This window comes from Stylophora pistillata, chromosome 2, assembly GCF_964205215.1.
Source record: "Stylophora pistillata chromosome 2, jaStyPist1.2, whole genome shotgun sequence".
Taxonomy (NCBI): domain Eukaryota; kingdom Metazoa; phylum Cnidaria; class Anthozoa; order Scleractinia; family Pocilloporidae; genus Stylophora; species Stylophora pistillata.
In genome coordinates, this window is record NC_142520.1 from 14725006 (window position 1) to 14744700 (window position 19695).

The 19695-nt window shown below is 37.9% G+C and overlaps 2 protein-coding genes across 10 annotated transcripts in view; both read left to right on the top strand.

The window, feature by feature from the left end:
* LOC111338018 (uncharacterized) overlaps positions 1-19695 on the top strand; it is a 114639-nt gene that overhangs the window by 64595 nt on the left and 30349 nt on the right. For 4 of the 8 annotated variants that reach the window (XM_088747461.1, XM_088747465.1, XM_088747462.1 and 1 more), the window contains exons 4-8: positions 1215-1250; positions 1745-1804; positions 2091-2153; positions 3374-3442; positions 3847-3915. The exons of 1 other annotated variant lie outside the window; for it this stretch is intronic. In XM_088747461.1, coding sequence (XP_088603587.1) covers positions 1215-1250; positions 1745-1804; positions 2091-2153; positions 3374-3442; positions 3847-3915 — 297 coding nt within the window. Of the gene's footprint in view, positions 1-547; positions 617-1214; positions 1251-1744; positions 1805-2090; positions 2154-3373; positions 3443-3846; positions 3916-19695 lie in introns of all 8 variants that reach the window. 3 more of the 8 variants (XM_088747463.1, XM_088747467.1, XM_088747464.1) reach the window with 3 other exon arrangements.
* On the top strand, positions 3926-8857 carry LOC148737282 (serine/threonine-protein phosphatase 6 regulatory ankyrin repeat subunit C-like). Of its 2 annotated transcripts, XM_088747529.1 has the most exons (3): positions 3926-5497; positions 5886-7704; positions 7974-8857. In XM_088747529.1, the coding sequence occupies exon 2, from the start codon at positions 5930-5932 to the stop codon at positions 7697-7699; it is 1770 nt and encodes a 589-aa protein (XP_088603655.1). In that variant the 5' UTR covers positions 3926-5497; positions 5886-5929; the 3' UTR covers positions 7700-7704; positions 7974-8857. The 2 variants fall into 2 exon arrangements, with proteins under 2 accessions (XP_088603655.1, XP_088603656.1); XM_088747530.1 differs by lacking the exon at positions 3926-5497 and having other exon boundaries at positions 5757-7704.

Here is a 19695-nt window from a genome sequence, read left to right on the forward strand (position 1 = left end):
GCAGTTTTTACTACATGAGGGGGTTTATGCTGATGTATACAATCTTGCTGATAAAATATTCCTTAATTCTAAGCTCAATATTTTAAAGTATTGTTCTTATTGAATTCCTTTCTTTTGTATGTAATGATCTTGTTCTCTCTTTATGTATTAATTTTCTAGCAGATGTATGAATATATATTTTCCCATACATCTATTATTTTATGTTGTACATATCTTCACTTTACCCCACCTAGATCAGCTATGGTATTTGCAGTGTACAGTTACCTTTCTTTCATTAGTTAACTTTCATTTTTATTTAGGTAGTATTAAAAATAATAATAACAATAATAATAATGGTGATAATAATAGTAATAATAATAATAATAACTGTAAAGCTCAGTGATTATCACAACATAGGACCAAAAAAAAACGTAATTATAAACTATTAAAGGTGATGTAAGTTATATGTGGCTGCATGACTAAGCTGTAACAGTTGTAGTTAATGATGGTAAAATGAATATATTATTCAAGGCCATATACTGCATGTATGTGTTTGAACAATTTTCAGATCCAGGTGGAAATATGACAAAGGTAGAGGCAGTTATTTCTCTGGAAGGGAATGGATCATTACCAACAGGTGTAGTATATTGAAAATAATTCAGTCCTAAAATTGACCCTTGCCACTTGTACAGAATAACTCTGGCATTCAGATTGGCCTTTAATTGAGATTAACATTGAAATTTGAGGGGCACTGTAGGGTCAATGGAAAAAAACAATACTTGCACTCTTTTTTTCTGATTCTTCCATTGTTCTTCCAAGGCGGTCAAGTCCTAGTTGCATTATGATATTTGAATCTGTGTTGATATTTGCATGAAGGTCAGAACACATTGCTATGATATCTAGTGACCAGTGGAAGCCCATTTAATGAGATAGGGGAGAGAAGGGAGAGTACCGTACTTCCTCATCTAGAAAGTTTGAGGTGTATATTCCTGCTCTATTTTGTAAAAAAGATACTAGCGATCCATACAATTACAGGTTATTAAGAAGTTTTGGCATGTTTGTTTTTCTTTTCCATTTTGCCATCCTTATTCATTATAATAATTTCCTCTCCCTCCTCCTGTTAACCCAGTACACTTGGCTCTCAATCCCCATACAGAATGATTAATAAGCCTAAATTTGGATAAGTTGCCAAGAAATCAGCAGATCAATCTAACAATAAATGAACAATTTTGCAGATGCAGGTGGCAATACAGCAGCAATGTCACTTACAGGTAAGAATGCAAATGTGCATATACCCAGATATGAGAAATGCTCATCAATTGCTAATGTATGTAATATTAATTAGTACTGAGAAAAGTGTTAAGTTTCTTCTTCCTCATCTTGGCCACTTCAGTGATGACTAAATGAATTATGATCAATGTCTTTTTGTCTGGGGACCAAACAATTTTAAGTAGGAAAGTGAAGGGGGGATCGGAGGGGGCATGTGAGTGTGATATCTTTAATTTTATATGTTGTTCCATCAAATGTTCCCTGGGAATATTGTTGGCTTCCCATGCATGTTTGTAACTGGGTGCATGCACAAGTTTTATTTTCATTGCGTGCTGATTCAGACAATTCAGATAAAAGAGCAGAACAAACAGACAAGGAAGAAAGAATTGCATGCAGGCAATAAATATATGTTCAAATGTTGATGCGTTCTTTCTTAAGCTATAAAAAGAATTGTAATATGTGACTGCTTTCCATAATTTGTTTTTATTTATTCCAGGGACTTCAGATAAGAGGAAAGAAAAAATAGATGGGAGCAACGAAGGTGTGGAATCAGCAGGTACATCAGAGTTAACCAACTTGTTTTGTTTCGGTGTTCTTGAAAATATTATAAATATGGCCTAAGTACTGTACATGCACATTTCATTTTCAATGTCTACAGCCCAATTAGTCTCTTGAAGTGTAATAGGAGAACAAAAATCTGAGGGGTATAGGATAGGACAAAATGAATCAGCTGGTATAACAGTAAAACCTCAATTATTCAGACTTGTTGGGAAATTGCTTACTAATAGAACAATAAAAAGTATGAATATAAATTACTACGCTAAAAGAAGCTTCTCAAACAGGTTCCACTACGATCAGTGACAAAGAAGCTCTCAAAGATAAGGGTGGACAGTATTCTAATACAGGTGTGCCTTAAAGTGGTGCTATATAGAAAATCCAAAACACCTTGTGATGGTTATTCATGTAAGGTTATACAATTATAATTGACCTTTGGCAGGTCTGCAGAATAACTCTGGCATTTAGATTGGCCTTTAATTGAGATTAACATTTGACATTTGAGGGGCACTAATAATAATAATAATAAGACTTTATTTATTGAGGATAGCACGTGATAGTGCACAAACACTAATAAACTTGTGGTCCTCTTAATTACAATAAATATATAAATGCAAATACAATAGAATCATTAATATATTGAAAAAAAAAAAAAAAAAAAAAAAAAAAAGAGATTTAGAAAAATAGAAATTTAGCTAATTACAAATAATATTTAATTGATAAAATATATACTACAAGATAATATAAACAAGTAAGAATATATAAAACTACTATCAATAAAATTTACCGATTAAAATGAGCTAAGCATGATTTGTCATCATAATAATATTTAAATACGTTGTCTTTAAAGGCCTTAAGACAAGGATCAATGGAGGGTCAATGGAAAAAAACAATACTTGCACTCTTTTTTTCTGATTCTTCCATTGTTCTTCGAAGGTGGTCAAGTCCTAGTTGCCTTAAGATATTATTTGAATCTGCGTTGATCTTAAAGCTTGTCGGTTTAACAATTACCCATGGTTTTACTAGTTAAAGAGGGTCTTGTGCTCTGCTAGGATCAGCAAAGTGAAAAGTGTTGCATGTGGGATAGAGTGAGAAAGTTGTGATAAAACCATGATCATCATGGTTCCTTTAACTGGTAATGGATTAGAATTCCCATGAGCTTGATTTTATTGACATGTAATCTTCAACAGCATTATTAACCTTGTAGAATGCATGTGTATAATTTTCCATATTGTTTCTAGCTATCTATTTTCTGTGTTACTAACAACTTGAAGACAAATTTGTATAACAATTATGAGTCTCTTTAGCTAGCAGTCGTTTCCTTTACTCTTGTGACCTAATAATCTTTAATTCATTGCTGACACTGTTAAAGGAGGAATTAAATGGACAGTAAGTCACTTGGAGGGATTAAAGGGTTAGAACAAAACCAAACTATTATAACCCCAAGAGTGGAATAGTGAAGTATAAAGTTCGTCTTGATTGGTGCGTTTTTATTTGTGTTTGTGGGACCCACTGTCTTTATACTGCCTATAATATTAGCTTATCTGATATTTCTGTTCACTGTCCATAGATGATGTTCCACACAGCAGCTTAGAACTTGGAAAAACAGAAAGAAATGACCAGAGAGAGTCTGCACCAGGTGAGTGTATGTAAATGTGATATTGTATGTTACGTACACCCTAAATTTGGTTCATTGCTGAAAAATAGGGTTCAATATTGATGATAAAACATTTTCATTATGGGACTAAGTCCAGCTTCTCAGAAACAGTTTTGGTTGGTTAGTGTTGTAATATTGCCATTCTGTGTGTTGAGGTTGGGCTTCCTGTGCCCTACCTGCATTTTGCACGACCACCAGTTTCACTTTATGGCAGCTATTTATGGCATGATAATATTTTGCTAATATGTTGGCACTTGTGGTTAAGACAACATCCAAACAGAAGAGTTTGGCAGTTGAAAATTAGCTTTGTGTGCATTCATGGTTTTGCAGGCTATGCTATCAACTTAGAGAGGTGATTGATTCATTTTGCTCTTACATGTCTGTAGGTAAAGCTTCACACAGCTCTGTAGACTGTGGAGAAACAGAGAGGAACAAACAAGGACAGTCTGTGTCAGGCGAGTAATTTAACTTTACATTGCATATTACAGTTATCAGTGGACTCAGTAAAAAACAAAAATCAGTGAATCAGGTATGACAGTTCTTAAGAATTTAAGAAATCCAGTAAATTAATTTTTTATTACTCTGTACAACAATAGGATTATTAACATATTCCAGTCTAACATTAAAATTACTACATTTCCTCAAACTAGCCCCCAGGCTCTACATATATCTTAGCACCCTTCCCCTAATGAGTGCCCATCCACCCTCCCCAAGCCAGTAAACTAAACAAACTCTGCCTTGAATAATCATCATTTCTCCTCCCTCACTTTCCTAAATAAAAGGAAAAACCTGTTTCTTTTACAAATTTATTTGTAACTTTTTTAACTTCACTTACTCAGCTACATCAGTGTAGGTTAATATTTTCTTGGTAAACAACCTCCTCAATTAAGCAACCTGATCCTTCCAATAAGTGCCTCTCTTCTAACCAAAATTCTAAAAAATTGCCTTGATGCTTATTTTAGGACGTAGGAAAGACCTTTGTGTAATTGCAGATTGAGATGAAGCTATTTTGTATAAGATTAAGTAGAATTTCTGTTACTGTTTCTGCTTTACTTTCAACTTATAACAAAGAAATGTATGGAAATACCTGAGTGTAGAAATTTACTACACCACAACACTGATTAATCATAACTGTTACAATTTCCTCAAATGTGACTGGTGCATTAGCTGCTTTATTTTTCACTAATCATTCTGAAGAGTTGTAATCAAACAGTTAAAGCAGCCAAACATAACTAAGTCCACTCAGCTAAATCCACCAATCACAGAAATGATCAAAGTAACCACAGCAACAACCACTAATATCCTTAAAAAAACTGGGGAACTTACCAAATGGAGGGATTTTTCACTTAAGACCAGTTATTGTCTCAACCTAAGATATTTTCCCCAAATGTATTTCTTCTTTTGTTTGAAGTTGTAATTAAGGGTTACGATTAATTGGTAACAGGACTTTGTGTCGTCCAATTCAGTCTGTAGTCATGCTCTTGATTGACAGATCAGACTCTCACTTCAGTGGTCGTCCTATTTTGTTAATAGCTCATAAAAATTAGAAATAGAATTTGACTCCACTCAGTCTGATTACCATTATTAACCAAAGCACAATTTGAGTGACCCTCTAGTAAGAATAGATTGAGTGCGTTTAAACCTTGAAGCACTGAAGAAGGACTTGAGTTTGTTCTCAAACATAGAACATTATTCATAAACAAAGCATATAATTGTTTTTTATGTATGCTTATGGATCATTCAACACTTAAACAGTCAAACAATGTTTGTCTGTCTCCTTTTTTCTATAACACTTGTCACTCTACTGACTTTTTCAGTGAACCTGAGTTTAGAAAGCAAAGTATTCTCTCACTTATAAAACCTAGCACTAATATAGTTAACATGTTTAACGTTTAAATCTTGCCTGTGGCTACGTGATTTAATCTCTTCATTCGTATTTTTTCATATCAGATTCAGGTACTGCTACTACTGATTCAACAGAAAAAACACAGAGAAATAAGAAAGAAGTTTTCACAGCAACAGGTACAGCTATACAAGGTATACCATCAGCCTCAGTAATTTAGTTGCATTTATATTCCAATATTGCTTTGCTTTCAACCTTTAAAGTTTATCAACATGTAATTTCTCCCATCGTCTTAATCAGTAGAGCCTTAGAATAAGGCTCTATTGATTAGTTATTTTATTTTCCTCGCTCATTTGTGTGAGCGAGGATAACAAAGAACTGTGTAGTGTTAACTTGTAAAACTCCTGCAAGAAGTCTACGACAGTTAGACGAACACTTCTGAGGAAAAAAAAGTTTTATAACAACTGCTCGCATTGTACTGCTCACTAGTTAAACTTTTTTCCAAAACTTGCTCTCCCACCTCGACCTCCTTCTTTGATAATGTGACCTGTCTTAATTTCTTTTCACGTTATCTGATTTTAGGATCTTCTGTTGACTCCAAAGACACAACAGGCAGAACGTCCCTTATGAAGGCTTCTCTAAATGGCAGTGTCCGAGCGGTCAAGGGTCTCATTGAGAGAGGAGCAGATCCGTCCCTGCTGAACAACAGAGGATGGAATGCGTTACATTTTGCCGCACAGGGTGGAGACACTGACGTCATTGATCTTATCTTTACTCACTTGCCGGACATTGAGTCCAAAACAGCCGAGGATCTCACGCCACTAATGGTAGCGGCTTTCAACGGCAAATTACACGCAGTGAAATGGTTTCTTGAGAAGGGGGCAAATGTAACCTGTGTTGATAACAGGAGGTGGGATATGTTACATTTTACCGCACAGGGTGGAAACACTGACGTCATTGATCTTATCTTTACTCACTTGCCGGACATTGAGTCCAAAACAGCCCACGGTTACACCCCACTAATGGTGGCGGCTTTCAACGGCAAATTACACACAGTGAAATGGTTTCTTGAGAAGGGGGCAAATGTAACCTGTGTTCATAACAATACATGGAATATGTTACATTTTGCCGCACATGGTGGAGACACTGACGTCATTGATCTTATCTTTACTCACTTGCCGGACATTGAGTTCAAAACAGCCCAGGGTAACACGCCACTAATGGTGGCGGCTTTGAATGGGAAATTACACGCAGTGAAATGGTTTCTTGAGAAGGGGGCAAATGTAACCTGTGTTGGTAACAGGAGGTGGAAGATGTTACATTTTGCCGCAAAGAGTGGAGACACTGACGTCATTGATCTTATCTTTACTCACTTGCCGGACATTGAGTCCAAAACAGCCGAGGATCTCACGCCACTAATGGTAGCGGCTTTCAACGGCAAATTACACGCAGTGAAATGGTTTCTTGAGAAGGGGGCAAATGTAACCTGTGTTGATAACAGGAGGTGGAATATGTTACATTTTGCCGCACAGGTAGGAGACACTGACGTCATTGATCTTATCTTTACTCACTTGCCGGACATTGAGTCCAAAACAGCCCAGGGTTACACGCCACTAAAGGTGGGGGCTTGTAATGGTAAATTACACGCAGTGAAATGGTTTCTTGAGAAGGGGGCAAATGTAACCTGTGTTGATAACAGGAGGTGGAATATGTTACATTCTGCCGCACAGGCTGGAGACACTGACGTCATTGATCTTATCTTTACTCACTTGCCGGACATTGAGTCCAAAACAGCCGAGGGTTACACGCCACTAATGGTGGCGGCTGTGGCTGGCAAATTACACGCAGTGAAATGGTTTCTTGAGAAGGGGGCAAATGTAAGCTGTGTTGATAACAGGAGGTGGAATATGTTACATTTTGCCGCACAGGCTGGAGACACTGACGTCATTGATCTTATCTTTACTCACTTGCTGGACATTGAGTCCAAAACAGCCCAGGGTTACACGCCACTAATGGTGGCGGCTTTGGCTGGCAAATTACGAGCAGTGAAATGGTTTCTTGAGAAGGGGGCAAATGTAACCTGTGTTAATAACAGGAGGTGGAATATGTTACATGTTGCCGCACATGGTGGAGACACTGATGTCATTGATCTTATCTTTACTCACTTGCCGGACATTGAGTCCAAAACCGCGTGCGGTTCTACTCCTCTAATCATTGCTGTTCGTTTTGGCAAGCTGCAAGGTGTAAAGTATCTCCTTGAGAGGGGAGCTAATCCTTTAACTAAGGATAATGACGGCCGGGATTCTTTATACTATGCCTCATCACGTGACCCAGATGTTCTTGACTTCTTGCTGAGTTACGTAGCGAGCAGTGAGTCAGCAAGCAGCAATGATTAACTCAGGTTGGTGAGATAAGTTCTACAGCTTATTTCATGTTCGCTTAATTCTTCAATGTCAAAATGTAAATCACTGGTTTGATCGCCCCATCAACTTCAAAGCTGACCCGAATGAGTCGTATGTTGGGTAGTTACTATAGGGCTGCCTGTGGCACGCAGATGACTTTTACTAAGATATTCAACCTCTTTGTTCAGCAAATTATTGTGCAATTGGTTTCGAGATAGACATTTGTTTAGCTAAACTACTCATTTGTTTTTGTTTTTGTTTTTTTAAGGCCTTAGTTCGCGAGGTGTTGTCAATAACCGATGTCCTAATATGGCTTGTGCGATGGAGGAGAAGCTGTCAGCTGATTGGAGATTGTTAAAAATAACCCACACTGATAACAGCCAGAAGTGTATGTCTGTGTAACGTTGCTAGCGATTTAATTTTTTGTATTTAGACTTCTTAAGGTTCACATGGTTTTGTACACATTTCATAAGTAAATGAATTTTTTTTTAATATATAACATTTTTTTTTTACTTTCGACTACATTCATGTGAATAAAAGCTGTATAGGACACCTGTAAATAGAATACGTGAAGAAATTTCTGCATTCTAATTGGTTGAAATACAGTTTTCAGGAAACACCAATGCAGGGCAGAAAATAATTAACTCAGTGAAAAAGCAGTAAATATCTGCTGATAACTAAAAAAAAAAAAAAGAATGCAGAAAAATTTACACCTTGATTAAACACGTTGTTTTGACCAAAACGGCGTGATGATGTTTTGGTGTGAATGAATTTATTTTCACGTGGGTCACCCCTCTTTACTCCTACATTACTATGAAAAGCTGCCAAGTATAAAAGGTTTGATCAGGTTTAAAGGAAGTAAAAATGACTTGATTTTTCTCGTGCAATCTGGAATAAGTAGGCACTTTTAATTTTTCACCAAAGACCTCAAAATTGCATTCTTCCTATAGGCTCATGCAATTATGTTGGTTGTAAGAAAAATAAACGAGACAGTTTATATCAAATTTCACTCTGAATCGTGAGATTACGTCCACAAATAAGGAAATGAGTATATCACTGAGTGAGTCAATTTATACGGAATTTTTAGGAAGCCTTTGTAAGTAAGGTTTTAAGCATTAGTTAATCAATAAAATTTTATATTACAGCATGAAAGCCTTGTTTTTCAATGGGAACGACTTAAATGTTTCTATCGTCTGGAAAGGGAGTGAAAACATTTCCCCGTTTGATAAATATTGTTATTGATCGCCCGACGGGGGATAAACACGGCTTTCAGGGAGAAGGGAGGTTGAATCCGTCATTGTTATCAGACTTCAACTAAGGGGGGGGGGGACTCCCAATACGTGGCGTCATTAGAATAAATAGAGCATAAGGAAGAGGGGGGTGGGGGAGAAATCAGGAGAATTCTTTTGAATTTTGGTTCAAACAAGATCCACCGATTCCACCCCTTCCCTGCAGGCGATGATTAGTAGCCAGTCCATAAGAGGAAAAAATATTGTACTGAGGAAAAGCGCCCACGAAAAGGAGGATTAAATGAATTCAGAAGGTTATTTCCAAAGAGATTGCTGTAAAAGCGTAATCGCTTCCCCCCCCCCCCCCATTTATCCCCATTTTCACAATAAGGCATAAGTGAGGCCTTTGACGATTGTTGATAAAGTTTAGGGTTATTTTAGCAAACCGAGCATTGTAGACTTTGCCTTTATAGACTTTTATTTAACTTAAGTTAAAAAGATCTTTCGATGTCTTCAAGTGGCCTGTAAATTTTAGAAGACGCTGTCAGGTGATAGATTTTTTAAATATTGCGTGGCTGGAGATTTAATGTGCGTTTAAAAAAGCGATAAACGGCGCAGCGGCGTGTTAGATAAATCAATGTTTTCCAGTCCAAACCTCTTGCGTTGTAGCCGCCTCAAAGAGTGAACTAATCAAGACTCGTGTTTGGTTGGGAATTACATCGAAATTATTATCGTCTGGGAAGTTAGAGAAAAATATTTCTGCTCGCAGAAAATGTGGAGATAGCCAATGCACCAATAGAATTTTCTTGGCTGGATGGTTTACCAATCTCTCTAGGGATATGGCTAAGCTGCTTGCCCTTCGTGCACGCAGTGAGCTCCGCTATAACGTCTAGCCTCACATTCGTATCCTAAAAGTACACTCACCTAGATGGAAATGGTTAAATCTGTAATGCAGCCAAGAATTCAGATAACAGCCTTAATCGTAGAAAAGCCCGTAGGTGTGAGGTTTGTTTTCTTCGCGTTTCTTAGGTCGTGTCTTGTCGTGTCGCCTCTTTCGCTCGGTGCACGAGTTCGCTGACTTAAACTGGAAACGCGATAGGTTAACTTCTCTTTGGCAGAATAATTTTGAAAGGATTGTTCTTCGAATTATCATTCATTCTCGGAAAGAGGGTCAAACTTAAAGTGGTTTCTGTGAATGTATGGATTGACTTTTCATATTGAACCCTTTAACTCTCAGAAATGATTAACATGTGACTTCTCCCTATAATATCCTTCTCCAGCAAACAGGTGATGAGAGTACTCAAGCTTATCAGCTAGAAATTGTTTACTTAATCTGGCTCCAAACTCTCGGAACTGATTTGCAAGGAAATGTGTAGCAGCTAGAGGGAAGAATTAACAATCAGGCCCCGGTTGTTTGAAGGTTGGATAGCGCTATCCACTCGATAAAACTTTATCCGGTGGATAACGCGATACGTTTTTCTGTCACTTATCCATGGGATAGCGATTTATCCATGGGATAGCGATTTATCCGTGGGATAGCGATTTATCCGTGGGATAGTCATTTATCCGTGGGAGAACAATTTATCCGTGGGATAGCAATTTATCCGTGGGATAGTGATTTATCCGTGGGATAGTGATTTATCCGTGGGATAGTGATTTATCCGTGGGATAGCGATTTATCCGTGGGATAGTGATTTATCCGTGGGATAGTGTTATCCACCCTTTGAACAGGCGGGCCCAGATCTTGGCAGTTGAAGGGTTAACTAGGCTACTCAAAAGTTATGCAGACAGGCTTAGGAGAGTAAAATTGCAAAAAACACCGAGTTAATTTTTGTTTCAAAATTAGCAGTGATAATCTACAAAAAATAACTGAAGCCTGCTTGCTTCCTTTCATAGAACGCGTACTCTTACAAAGTGGCATGATCCTAATAAGATTGTGTAGACCTACCGGTGTTCTTTTTCTGCAGAAAGTTGCACTGCCAAGCACATATAACTTTTAGGTAAATATATTCTTGTTCGAAAGGAAAACTTTATCCTTTCTCCCCTTTCTTTTCCTTTTGGCAGGAACCCGAAACTATCCCAGTGGCGGATTTAACAGCGATGAAATGCAAAGAACACATTCATTTGGTAAACAACCAAAATAGTTAATAAATCGACACTGATAAAAAATTCTGTTGTTTTTCCTGGCTCATTTAAAAGGGTTATGATTGTAAGTCACACATCATCAATAACAAAAGTCTTCGTTTAAGAAACCTAACACATTTTAAGATCTTTGAAAAAATAGCCATGTAAGCAGTTGCATTTAAAGTATCGTGAATATACAATGTAAGATATTGAGTCACAAAGGTTTTCTCCATATTAGGCACATTGTAAATTTCTCTTGTATCTAAACGCAGTCGATTCTATTCGTTACGCTCGTATTATCATTCAAATGAAGAAATAACGTACGAATCGAGTACAAGTATCACGCGAGGTTTTTGCTCCGGAGAACTGTGAAAAATATCGGCGAAATTCGCAGCACTGAATAACAATTTGGCGTTTTGGATAATAAATCTCGCAAAACTCGTAAAAATACTCAGTGATACTACACAATATTTAATCCTTGGTCCACTTGGTGAAAGTGTTCAACGGGCGAGCGAGCGTTTGGTCAGTTTCGATGTAATTTGAAATGTTTAACCGTCGGCGCGTTCTTTTAAAGCACAGAAAATATGAAGAGAGGAGGGAAATATTACAGTGAAGGTGAAAGATAGGGAAGGAGAGGGGGGGAACGGGGTGGCTGGGGGAGGATTCGGTACCCTAAGATCATAACTTGCAATTCTTTTCGTCTTTGGCACTTCTTCTAAGTACGCCAATATAAAATGGTTTTGGACTAAGCAACATCTCACATGTGATGGAACACCATAAACGTGCCCATAAGTAATGACTGCGTTCTATGTCCTCAGTAGGGACCTTAAGATGCAGGACGGCGAGCGAGGACGCCAGCAAGGTTTGGACGGTAAACACTACATCGAGGGCCCGTCTCGCTCGATGCACAAGAAGATTAAGATCCTGTGGACGTGGCAACTATTTTCATTGCAGAATTTTGGTTTTTTTCTTTAGCATAAACCCCTTTCCCATCGCTGATAGGGAACTTTCCTTTGATGTCGAAATGATATTTACCTGAATATTAGGGCTTTCGAACATGACGAAAATCTCATGACAGCAAATTAAACCTGAAAAAATGGCCATTTTTCAACCATTTTTCAAGGCTAGGATTTAATTGAAAACTTAGGCAAACTATATATCCCTCGAAAGCTTATGACTTGAAGATCATGAAAAAAAATATTTTACACTCCACATGTCAATTGTAATAGGATACCACTCGTTTTATTGTGCCACCTGCTGGGTTCTACAAAGGGTTACTTAAGAAAAGATAACTCCTTCTGGAATTAATTAAAAAAAATTTTTTTAGTGTCAATTCAAAGAATACATGTTGCTTATTGTTATAAGTAGATGGATTTTTGATATGTTGAGAACATTTCAAATGGTGATCCATTAAATTTGACACAGGAAATCGAAGTAGTGTTTCACCTCATAACTTTGAGTACATAAATCACGTGGAAAATTGCTCTGCTCATAACACAAAACTTATCAAGAGGAACAATTGCTGAAAATTTCAGATCATTCGGATAAATTGTTCTCAAGATATCTTTTCTTGAAGACAAAAATTATTGCGTAAGGAGAAAATAGCAATCACACTTAGTTTTTTAAATTATGCAACCGTTCTAGTGGCCCAAGTGTCCACATTTTGTCTGCAGGAGTGTCTAAAAGTAATTTAAATGACTCCTGGTTCATATATTACTCCTGCTGCTTCTTGAAAGGGCTTCCTACTGACGAGTCCTCAGAAGTTGCTCCCCTTGATGCTCTCTCTTTTCCTTCTACGTAGCCTGTAAATCAGACTTCATCAATTGCTTACTGTCTTTTGCATGTGCTGCCTCTCTGGTGCATACACCACCAAGGATAGATAGCATCTCCATAATTTTTAGCCTACTACTGTCTTCCATGCTACAGCATAGAAGACAACTCAGTCGTTCACGTCATATTATTTCCCTCACTGGGTCACACTACTGGATGTTGGAAGTGGACTGGATTCCTCAGAGGAATTGCACTGAAGGGAAAACTGTGACTTCAGCCCTGCTCTAACACTTGTATCCTCCTTAAGAGTTAAGTTGCCTAGAAAGACAAATCAAGTAAAAATTTTAAGATAAATCAGGCAATTTTATCATAAATAGAGTAAAGACCTCAAGTCAGAAATATACAATCTGTCATTTTTCACCTCATAATTTTTTGTTTACAGTGTATATGCACAAAACCTAAAAGTCTTTCTTGTACCTGATCCAAGATTTACTAGATAAATCAGTGAAGTTCAGCAGGGAAAAACTGGAACCAAGGGTCTATATGGTATGGGAAATAAGTCATAATCGAGGACAGAGAACGACATAGACTTCAAAAAATTTCTCACCTACCTCACACACGTGCGCGTTTGAGACCTCCGTGGATAAAGTTTTCACGTCTGTTAATTTATATCCCTCGCTTTCCTTGGTATCAGAGTGAGCTTTCTGAAAGAAGCTCATCGGCATATTTCATTTTCTCTCTGGAGGAACCAACAGTTTTCTTTAGAATCCGAGTTGCAAAATTTTTCCAATTATTGCAAAGCTGATTTTCATCCAGGGAAGTGTTGGGAGTTGAGTGGGCGATTTCGTTCTTCAAACTCATCTTCCTATTTTCGTCTTCCAGAAAAATCTCTTTCTTTTCTTCCAGTAGACAGATCTACTTCTCTCTCCAGCCATTTTCGATAACTTTTCCTTTGATTTACTGCGCTATGTACGTTGAATATCACATTCCACTGAAACCCGGACTAAAACTGCTTCTAATTCCACAGGCAGCCCAAGCTCACTACTAGAAAAGCGGACGTGACTCTTACCGTGTTGCGTAACGTTTTATATTTATGAAGGTTTGTATGGGATGTTATCGGTTTGCCTTAAAAGAGAGAAAAAATGTCTTGTTTTGAAATAAAATGGGCTTACCTTATTGCCTTGTTGTTTTCTTTGTTGATTCCGAGCGTCCAGGCCATTTTGAAGCGTTTTCGGCGAGTTAGCGCTATGTGGGAGCAGTATTCATTTTTTCATTTTTCTTAGCTTTATTCAGTTCTACGATTTAAGGAAAGTTTATTACCTGACGAGGGAATTCCGCGTTAAATTGCACGCGAAAACCAGTATCGCTCGAATCATGAAGCGATGCGTGCGATATATCGCTTTTCAAGAGCGAGTCAATGCGGAACTAACGATTCAGGTAGTGGATTTTCCTTGATTAGCATAATTGAGTGCAGATAAGAAAAAATAAAACGGCAATACTACTGTTTGTTTTTGTCCAGAGCGCAAACAAGAGATGCGAAACAAAATCACTTAGCTTTGTTTTCAACTCACAATCCCACGCTAAATACCTCGCTTTGTAAACCGATAAGAATGCGAGATTTTATTCAATACTGCGATTCTCAAGGGAAATTCATTACCTGACGAAGTAATTCCTTGTTAAATTGCACGCAAAAATCGATAGCACACGAATCGCGTGGCATTGAGTGTGGCATCAGTTTCTGGGTACAATTTAACGCGAATTACCTCGTCAGGTAATAAACTTTCCTTAAATCGTAGAACTGAATAAAGCTAAGAAAAATGAATACGCAGTTGCTATGTATACGTAAGTGCGAGACAAGATCACTCAGCCTTGTTAGCCATGTTAGATACCTCATTTAGTTATTCAATTAGAGATGTGATTCTGTAACAAATATTCTTTTAAAAAAACTATGAGTTCCTTAATATCTCTCCCACCTCTACATTCTTTTTGGATTATGTGGCCTTTCTTAACTTCTTTTCGCATTAAATGATTTTTAGGCGGCACTTCTGTGAGCGAGGACAACATGCAAGGAACTACTTAGTGTTAATTTGTAAAACTCTTTCATGAAGTCTACGACAGCTAGACGAAACGCATCGGAGAATGAAAAAGTTTCGTAACAACTGCTCGCATATTGCTCCTCGCTAGTCTAAATTTTTTTCGAAAACTGCTTTCCCACCTCAGCCTCCTCTTTGATAATGTTACCTGTCTTAATTTTTTTAAATTTATGTGATTTTAGGATTTTCTGACTACAAAGACGCAAGAGGCAGAACGCCCCTAATGCATGCTGCTCTGAATGGCAACGTTCAAGCGGTGAAGGGTCTGATTAAGAGAGGAGCAGATCTGTCCCTGAAGGACAAGAAAGGGTGGAATGCGTTACATTTTGCCGCAGACGCTATAGATACTGATGTCATTGATCTTATCCTTACTCACATGCCGAACATTGAGTCAAAAGCCGCTGCCGGTTCTACTCCTCTAATCATTGCTGTTCGTTTTGGCAAGATGCAGAGTGTAAAGCATCTCCTTGAGAGGGGAGCCAATCCTTTGACTGGGGATAATGACGGCCAGGACTCTTTAGTTCATGCCTTATCACGTGACTATGATGTTCTTGACCTACTGCTTAGTCACGTAGCTAAGAGTGAGTCAGCAATACTATTCATTGGGCTTTGGTGGGGTAAATATAATCATATTTTGTCTCCTGGAGTTGCTAGGAAGAAGTAAAGTGAGGAGTATGTACAGCTGTTTCGAGAAAGGTTGTCGGAAAAAAAGCGTATAAGTTCGCGTGACAATTCCGAATCGTATCGTGAGTGGTTCTCAGGTGATGGTTCCCTGACCTCAGGAATTTTGGGGATAATCTAAGAAAATGTCACTGAAATGACGACGCGGGTTTGACGAATTTGTTTCCTTTATTTTTTTACATATGAATCCACTGATTACCAGATACCAATATTACCTTTTGAGATTGTCGCGAGCACTTTTGTCCTTTTTCCGAAAACCTCTCTCAAAGCAGCTGTTTACGTCTTTAGTGGAAGTGCATTGATGATGTGAGAGCTCATCAATTTGAATACTTGAATAAATGCACTGCAATAATCACTTGAATACTGAAAACTGGTGAGTCAGATCTCATAGAAAACATTTGAAAGCTATAACAAGTTAATTTACTTAGTTATGATGAATTTATGAAGTTCATATATTTTGAACTGCGGTTATAGATACGCATGATGCACGATCCTCGCAGTAGAGAGCGCTAGTTATGCAATAGCGAAAATCAGACCTGAAAAAAATCAGGCCTGTACAGGATTCGAACTACTGACCTCTGCGATACTAGTGCAGCGCTATACCAATTGAGCTAAGTACAACTTTACTTAGTACAACTGTCATATCCTGACTGTAGCGCTTGCAGCAACTAAAAACAAATGAAGGCAAGGCTTTGCCTTTAGCCATGTTGTTAATGAGCAGTTGGGACTATTTTACTAGCATTGAATGACAAGAGAATCGCGGATTACCTATGGTGGGCCAGGAAAGAAACTTTGACTTAAACCACAAGGATAAAATCTAAAATACGCATACATTTCTACTTGTAAAAATATCATACTAGCCTCTTTTAAAGGCCTTTTAATGGCCTTCAGCGGATCGCATTGCATTTTTTGACAAAATTGCCCAAACTCTTTTAAACCTGAAGGCGCCACTTATGGCAGGCCACGATAGAGAATTGAGGAATCAAAATACAAGGATTTAGCTTAAGATGATGAACATTACGATTTGTAAGTAGGTCTGGTAGACCTCTTCATAGGCCGCTAAAATTGACTTTTAACTTATAATTACTTCTGCGAAAAAGAAGCGAAGTACTTTATTTCAACGGGTCACTATTCAGACTCAAACGTAGTAACCTAACAAGTAGTTGATATTTTCCAAGAGATAAGAGGACCATCTGCTAGCACGCAGAATTTAAAAGCGGGATTGCATCGCGTTGTAGCGTACGAAGTTGCCAAAGATGCATAATTTTTCATTGCTGTACGGGGGGAGGGCGGGGGGGGAGGGGGGGTAGGCAACGGCCATCTCAGCGTATTTTGAGCTTTTCGATTTTTCGGAGAAAAAAAAAACGCGATAGAACTTTTTGATATAATTTTCGAAAAAGGTTCAATAAAAGAGTCCTTTAGATAAAATTAAAATAAATTACGAAATTTTGCAACTGTCAGCGGATTCTCGATATTTACAGTCAGTGGCTCTTGATTACAGAGATTAAGCATCACGTATTTTTTTCCCCGCGAAAGGCAGAGGGTCACATGACCTGACATTTCCCGCGTTCGCCGTTTTCCGGCCGCCGTTTCTTCTCGAGGAGGACATTTTTCCCGTTTGAAGGGAACGCAAAAACGTGAGTGTTTGCAGCCCATTTTTACCAACTATTTCTACATTTTTATCGCTTGCTTTTATAGCTAAGCTTCGAATTACTGAAGCCTGCTTCCTTTGATAGGACGTGTACTCTTGCCGTGGTATGATCCTAATAAAATTTTGTAGACCTACCGGTGTCCTTTTTTGCATTAAGTTGTACTGCCAAGTACATATAACTCTTAGGTAAATATATTCTGGTTCGAGAGGAAAGCCTTATCCGTTTTCCTCTTTCGTTTCCTTTTGGCTGAGTCCCGAAACTATCACGGAGGGGGATCTAACAGCGATGAAATGCAAAGAACACATTGGCAAACAACCAAAATAGTTTAATAAATCAACACATCTGATATTAATATTCTGTTGTTATTCCTGAATCATTTAAAAGGGTTATGGTTATAAGTCACATATCATCAATAACAAAAGTCTTGGTTTAAGAAACGTAACACCATTTACGAGCTTGGAAAAAATCGCTGTGTAAGCAGTTGCTTTTAAAGTATCGTCAATATGTACTATAAGATCTGGAGTCATGAAGATTTTCTCCCTATTCGGCACATTGTAAACTTCTCTTGTATCCAAACGCAGTTGAATCTATTCACTACGTTCCTATTATTATCCAACTGCACAATGTAGAGCGGAAATGAAACGCGAATCGAGTTCAAATATCACGCGATGTTTGTAATCCAGAGAACCGTAAAAAATATCTGCAAAATTCGCACGCACTGAAATAACAATTTGGCGTTTTTAATTATAAATCTCGCACAACTCGTAAAAATACTCAGCAATACTCCACCGCAAAATGTTTAATAAGATATAGGTATTAAAGACAAATCGTTTTATTATTATACTACTACGCTTTTTTTACCCATATTAAGGCAAAGGAACGAACAAAATACGCGTCAGTATAACGTTGTAGGAAAGGGCTGGAATAAGGAAGAAAACAGGACAACAATGAGTCATAAAAACTTTGATTTCTTTTAGGTTTGTTTTTTGCTGGAGAGAAATTTAAAGTGCATCAGAATATTTTGTTGGTCAAAAAGAACTCCTCAATGGGCAGTGCATCTCAGTTGAGTTTGTCTATTGCTCCCGTGGCATTTATTTTCCAAAATATTGGAAAGTGAAATATTACAAGAATAATGAATCCCTAATTTTGTTAGTTAAATATTACGAGCGGACATTTTGCTCATTGTTCGTTTTTCGCCTCGAAGTAACTAAGCATTTTACAACATATACGTGCGTATTTTTGGTTATTGCATCGAATAAGATGGATTTAATTTAAGCGAAAGAAACCTGACCGGAGCCATCTGCTTAAGTAAGGCGTCACGTATTTCAACGAACCATTTGTTCACGTTGTCGGGAGACTCCTTTGGCCATTGAAACCATCGAGAGGTTGATTGAATGGAACATCACAAAGTGGCCCTTAGGGGCAAGTGGTGGTGTTAATCGTATGCTTGACCAAGATATAGAAGACTTCTGGTTTCCAAATTTAAAATAGGGAAGGCTAAGTGATAATAAGATTAATGAATGAAGAGGATAAGTTTCTAAGGAAACTGTGCTGCTGGGTGGGAGTAATAAGGTAATTTTCATTTTATCAACTGAGTTATTAATGTCGATTGGCCACCGTAAAGAGTTTCAAAGCTGACGTTTCGAGCGGTCAGTCTCCATGTAATTTGAAATGTTTAGCCACCGACACGTTTTTTTTTTTTTAAATCAGAGAAGTATGAAGAGAGAGGGGAAAGATTACCGTGAAAGTGGAAGATAGGCAAGAAAAAATGTGTGTGTGTGTGTGGGGGGGGAGGGACGGGGAGGACCGGTTGGCTGGGGAAGATTTAGCACCCAAGGAACATAACTTTTAATTCTTTATTTAGCACTTCTTCTAAGTATGCCAATATAATATAAAATAGTTTACGACTAAGTATCATATCGCACGTGATGAAACACAATAAACGTCCTCTTTAGGTTACATCCAACCTTTAGAGGCCGAAAAAACCGCTTTTTCTTTTATTGGACTAAATTGAAGTTAGACATTTTACCTAACCTTTACAAAATGAAAAATTTAAAAAGCCGCGGGTTTTTCCTTTGCCAACTTTGTCCATTACTCGACGTTCGACGGAGTGAGATAAAAAAACGTGTGTGCTATGCGAGACTTTTCCCGGGAAAATCTTGATTATTGTCATTGACGCTAGGTCCCGTCTTCCTATTGGTTCGCGGTTTCAGGAGGCGAGATAATCCCTTGGTGTGGCGCTAGTTAGAGGCCGACCATTTAACTTTTGAGGGAGAGGGAGTGGGTGATTTCTGGTCATCAAGAATTTTTTTTCTAGCAATCTGCTGGGCAGGATATTTTTTTTCATTCTAATGCTCTTTTTTTTCTGTTACATTTGGGCTGCATGCAATTTTTTTCTTCCAACAAGCGCTTGCAGGAATTTGTTTTTCAAAATCACCTAC

Bases quoted from the DNA above. Each gene is read 5' to 3' on its own strand.
- LOC148737282 (XM_088747529.1), top strand. From the start codon at position 5,930: ATGAAGGCTTCTCTAAATGGCAGTGTCCGAGCGGTCAAGGGTCTCATT.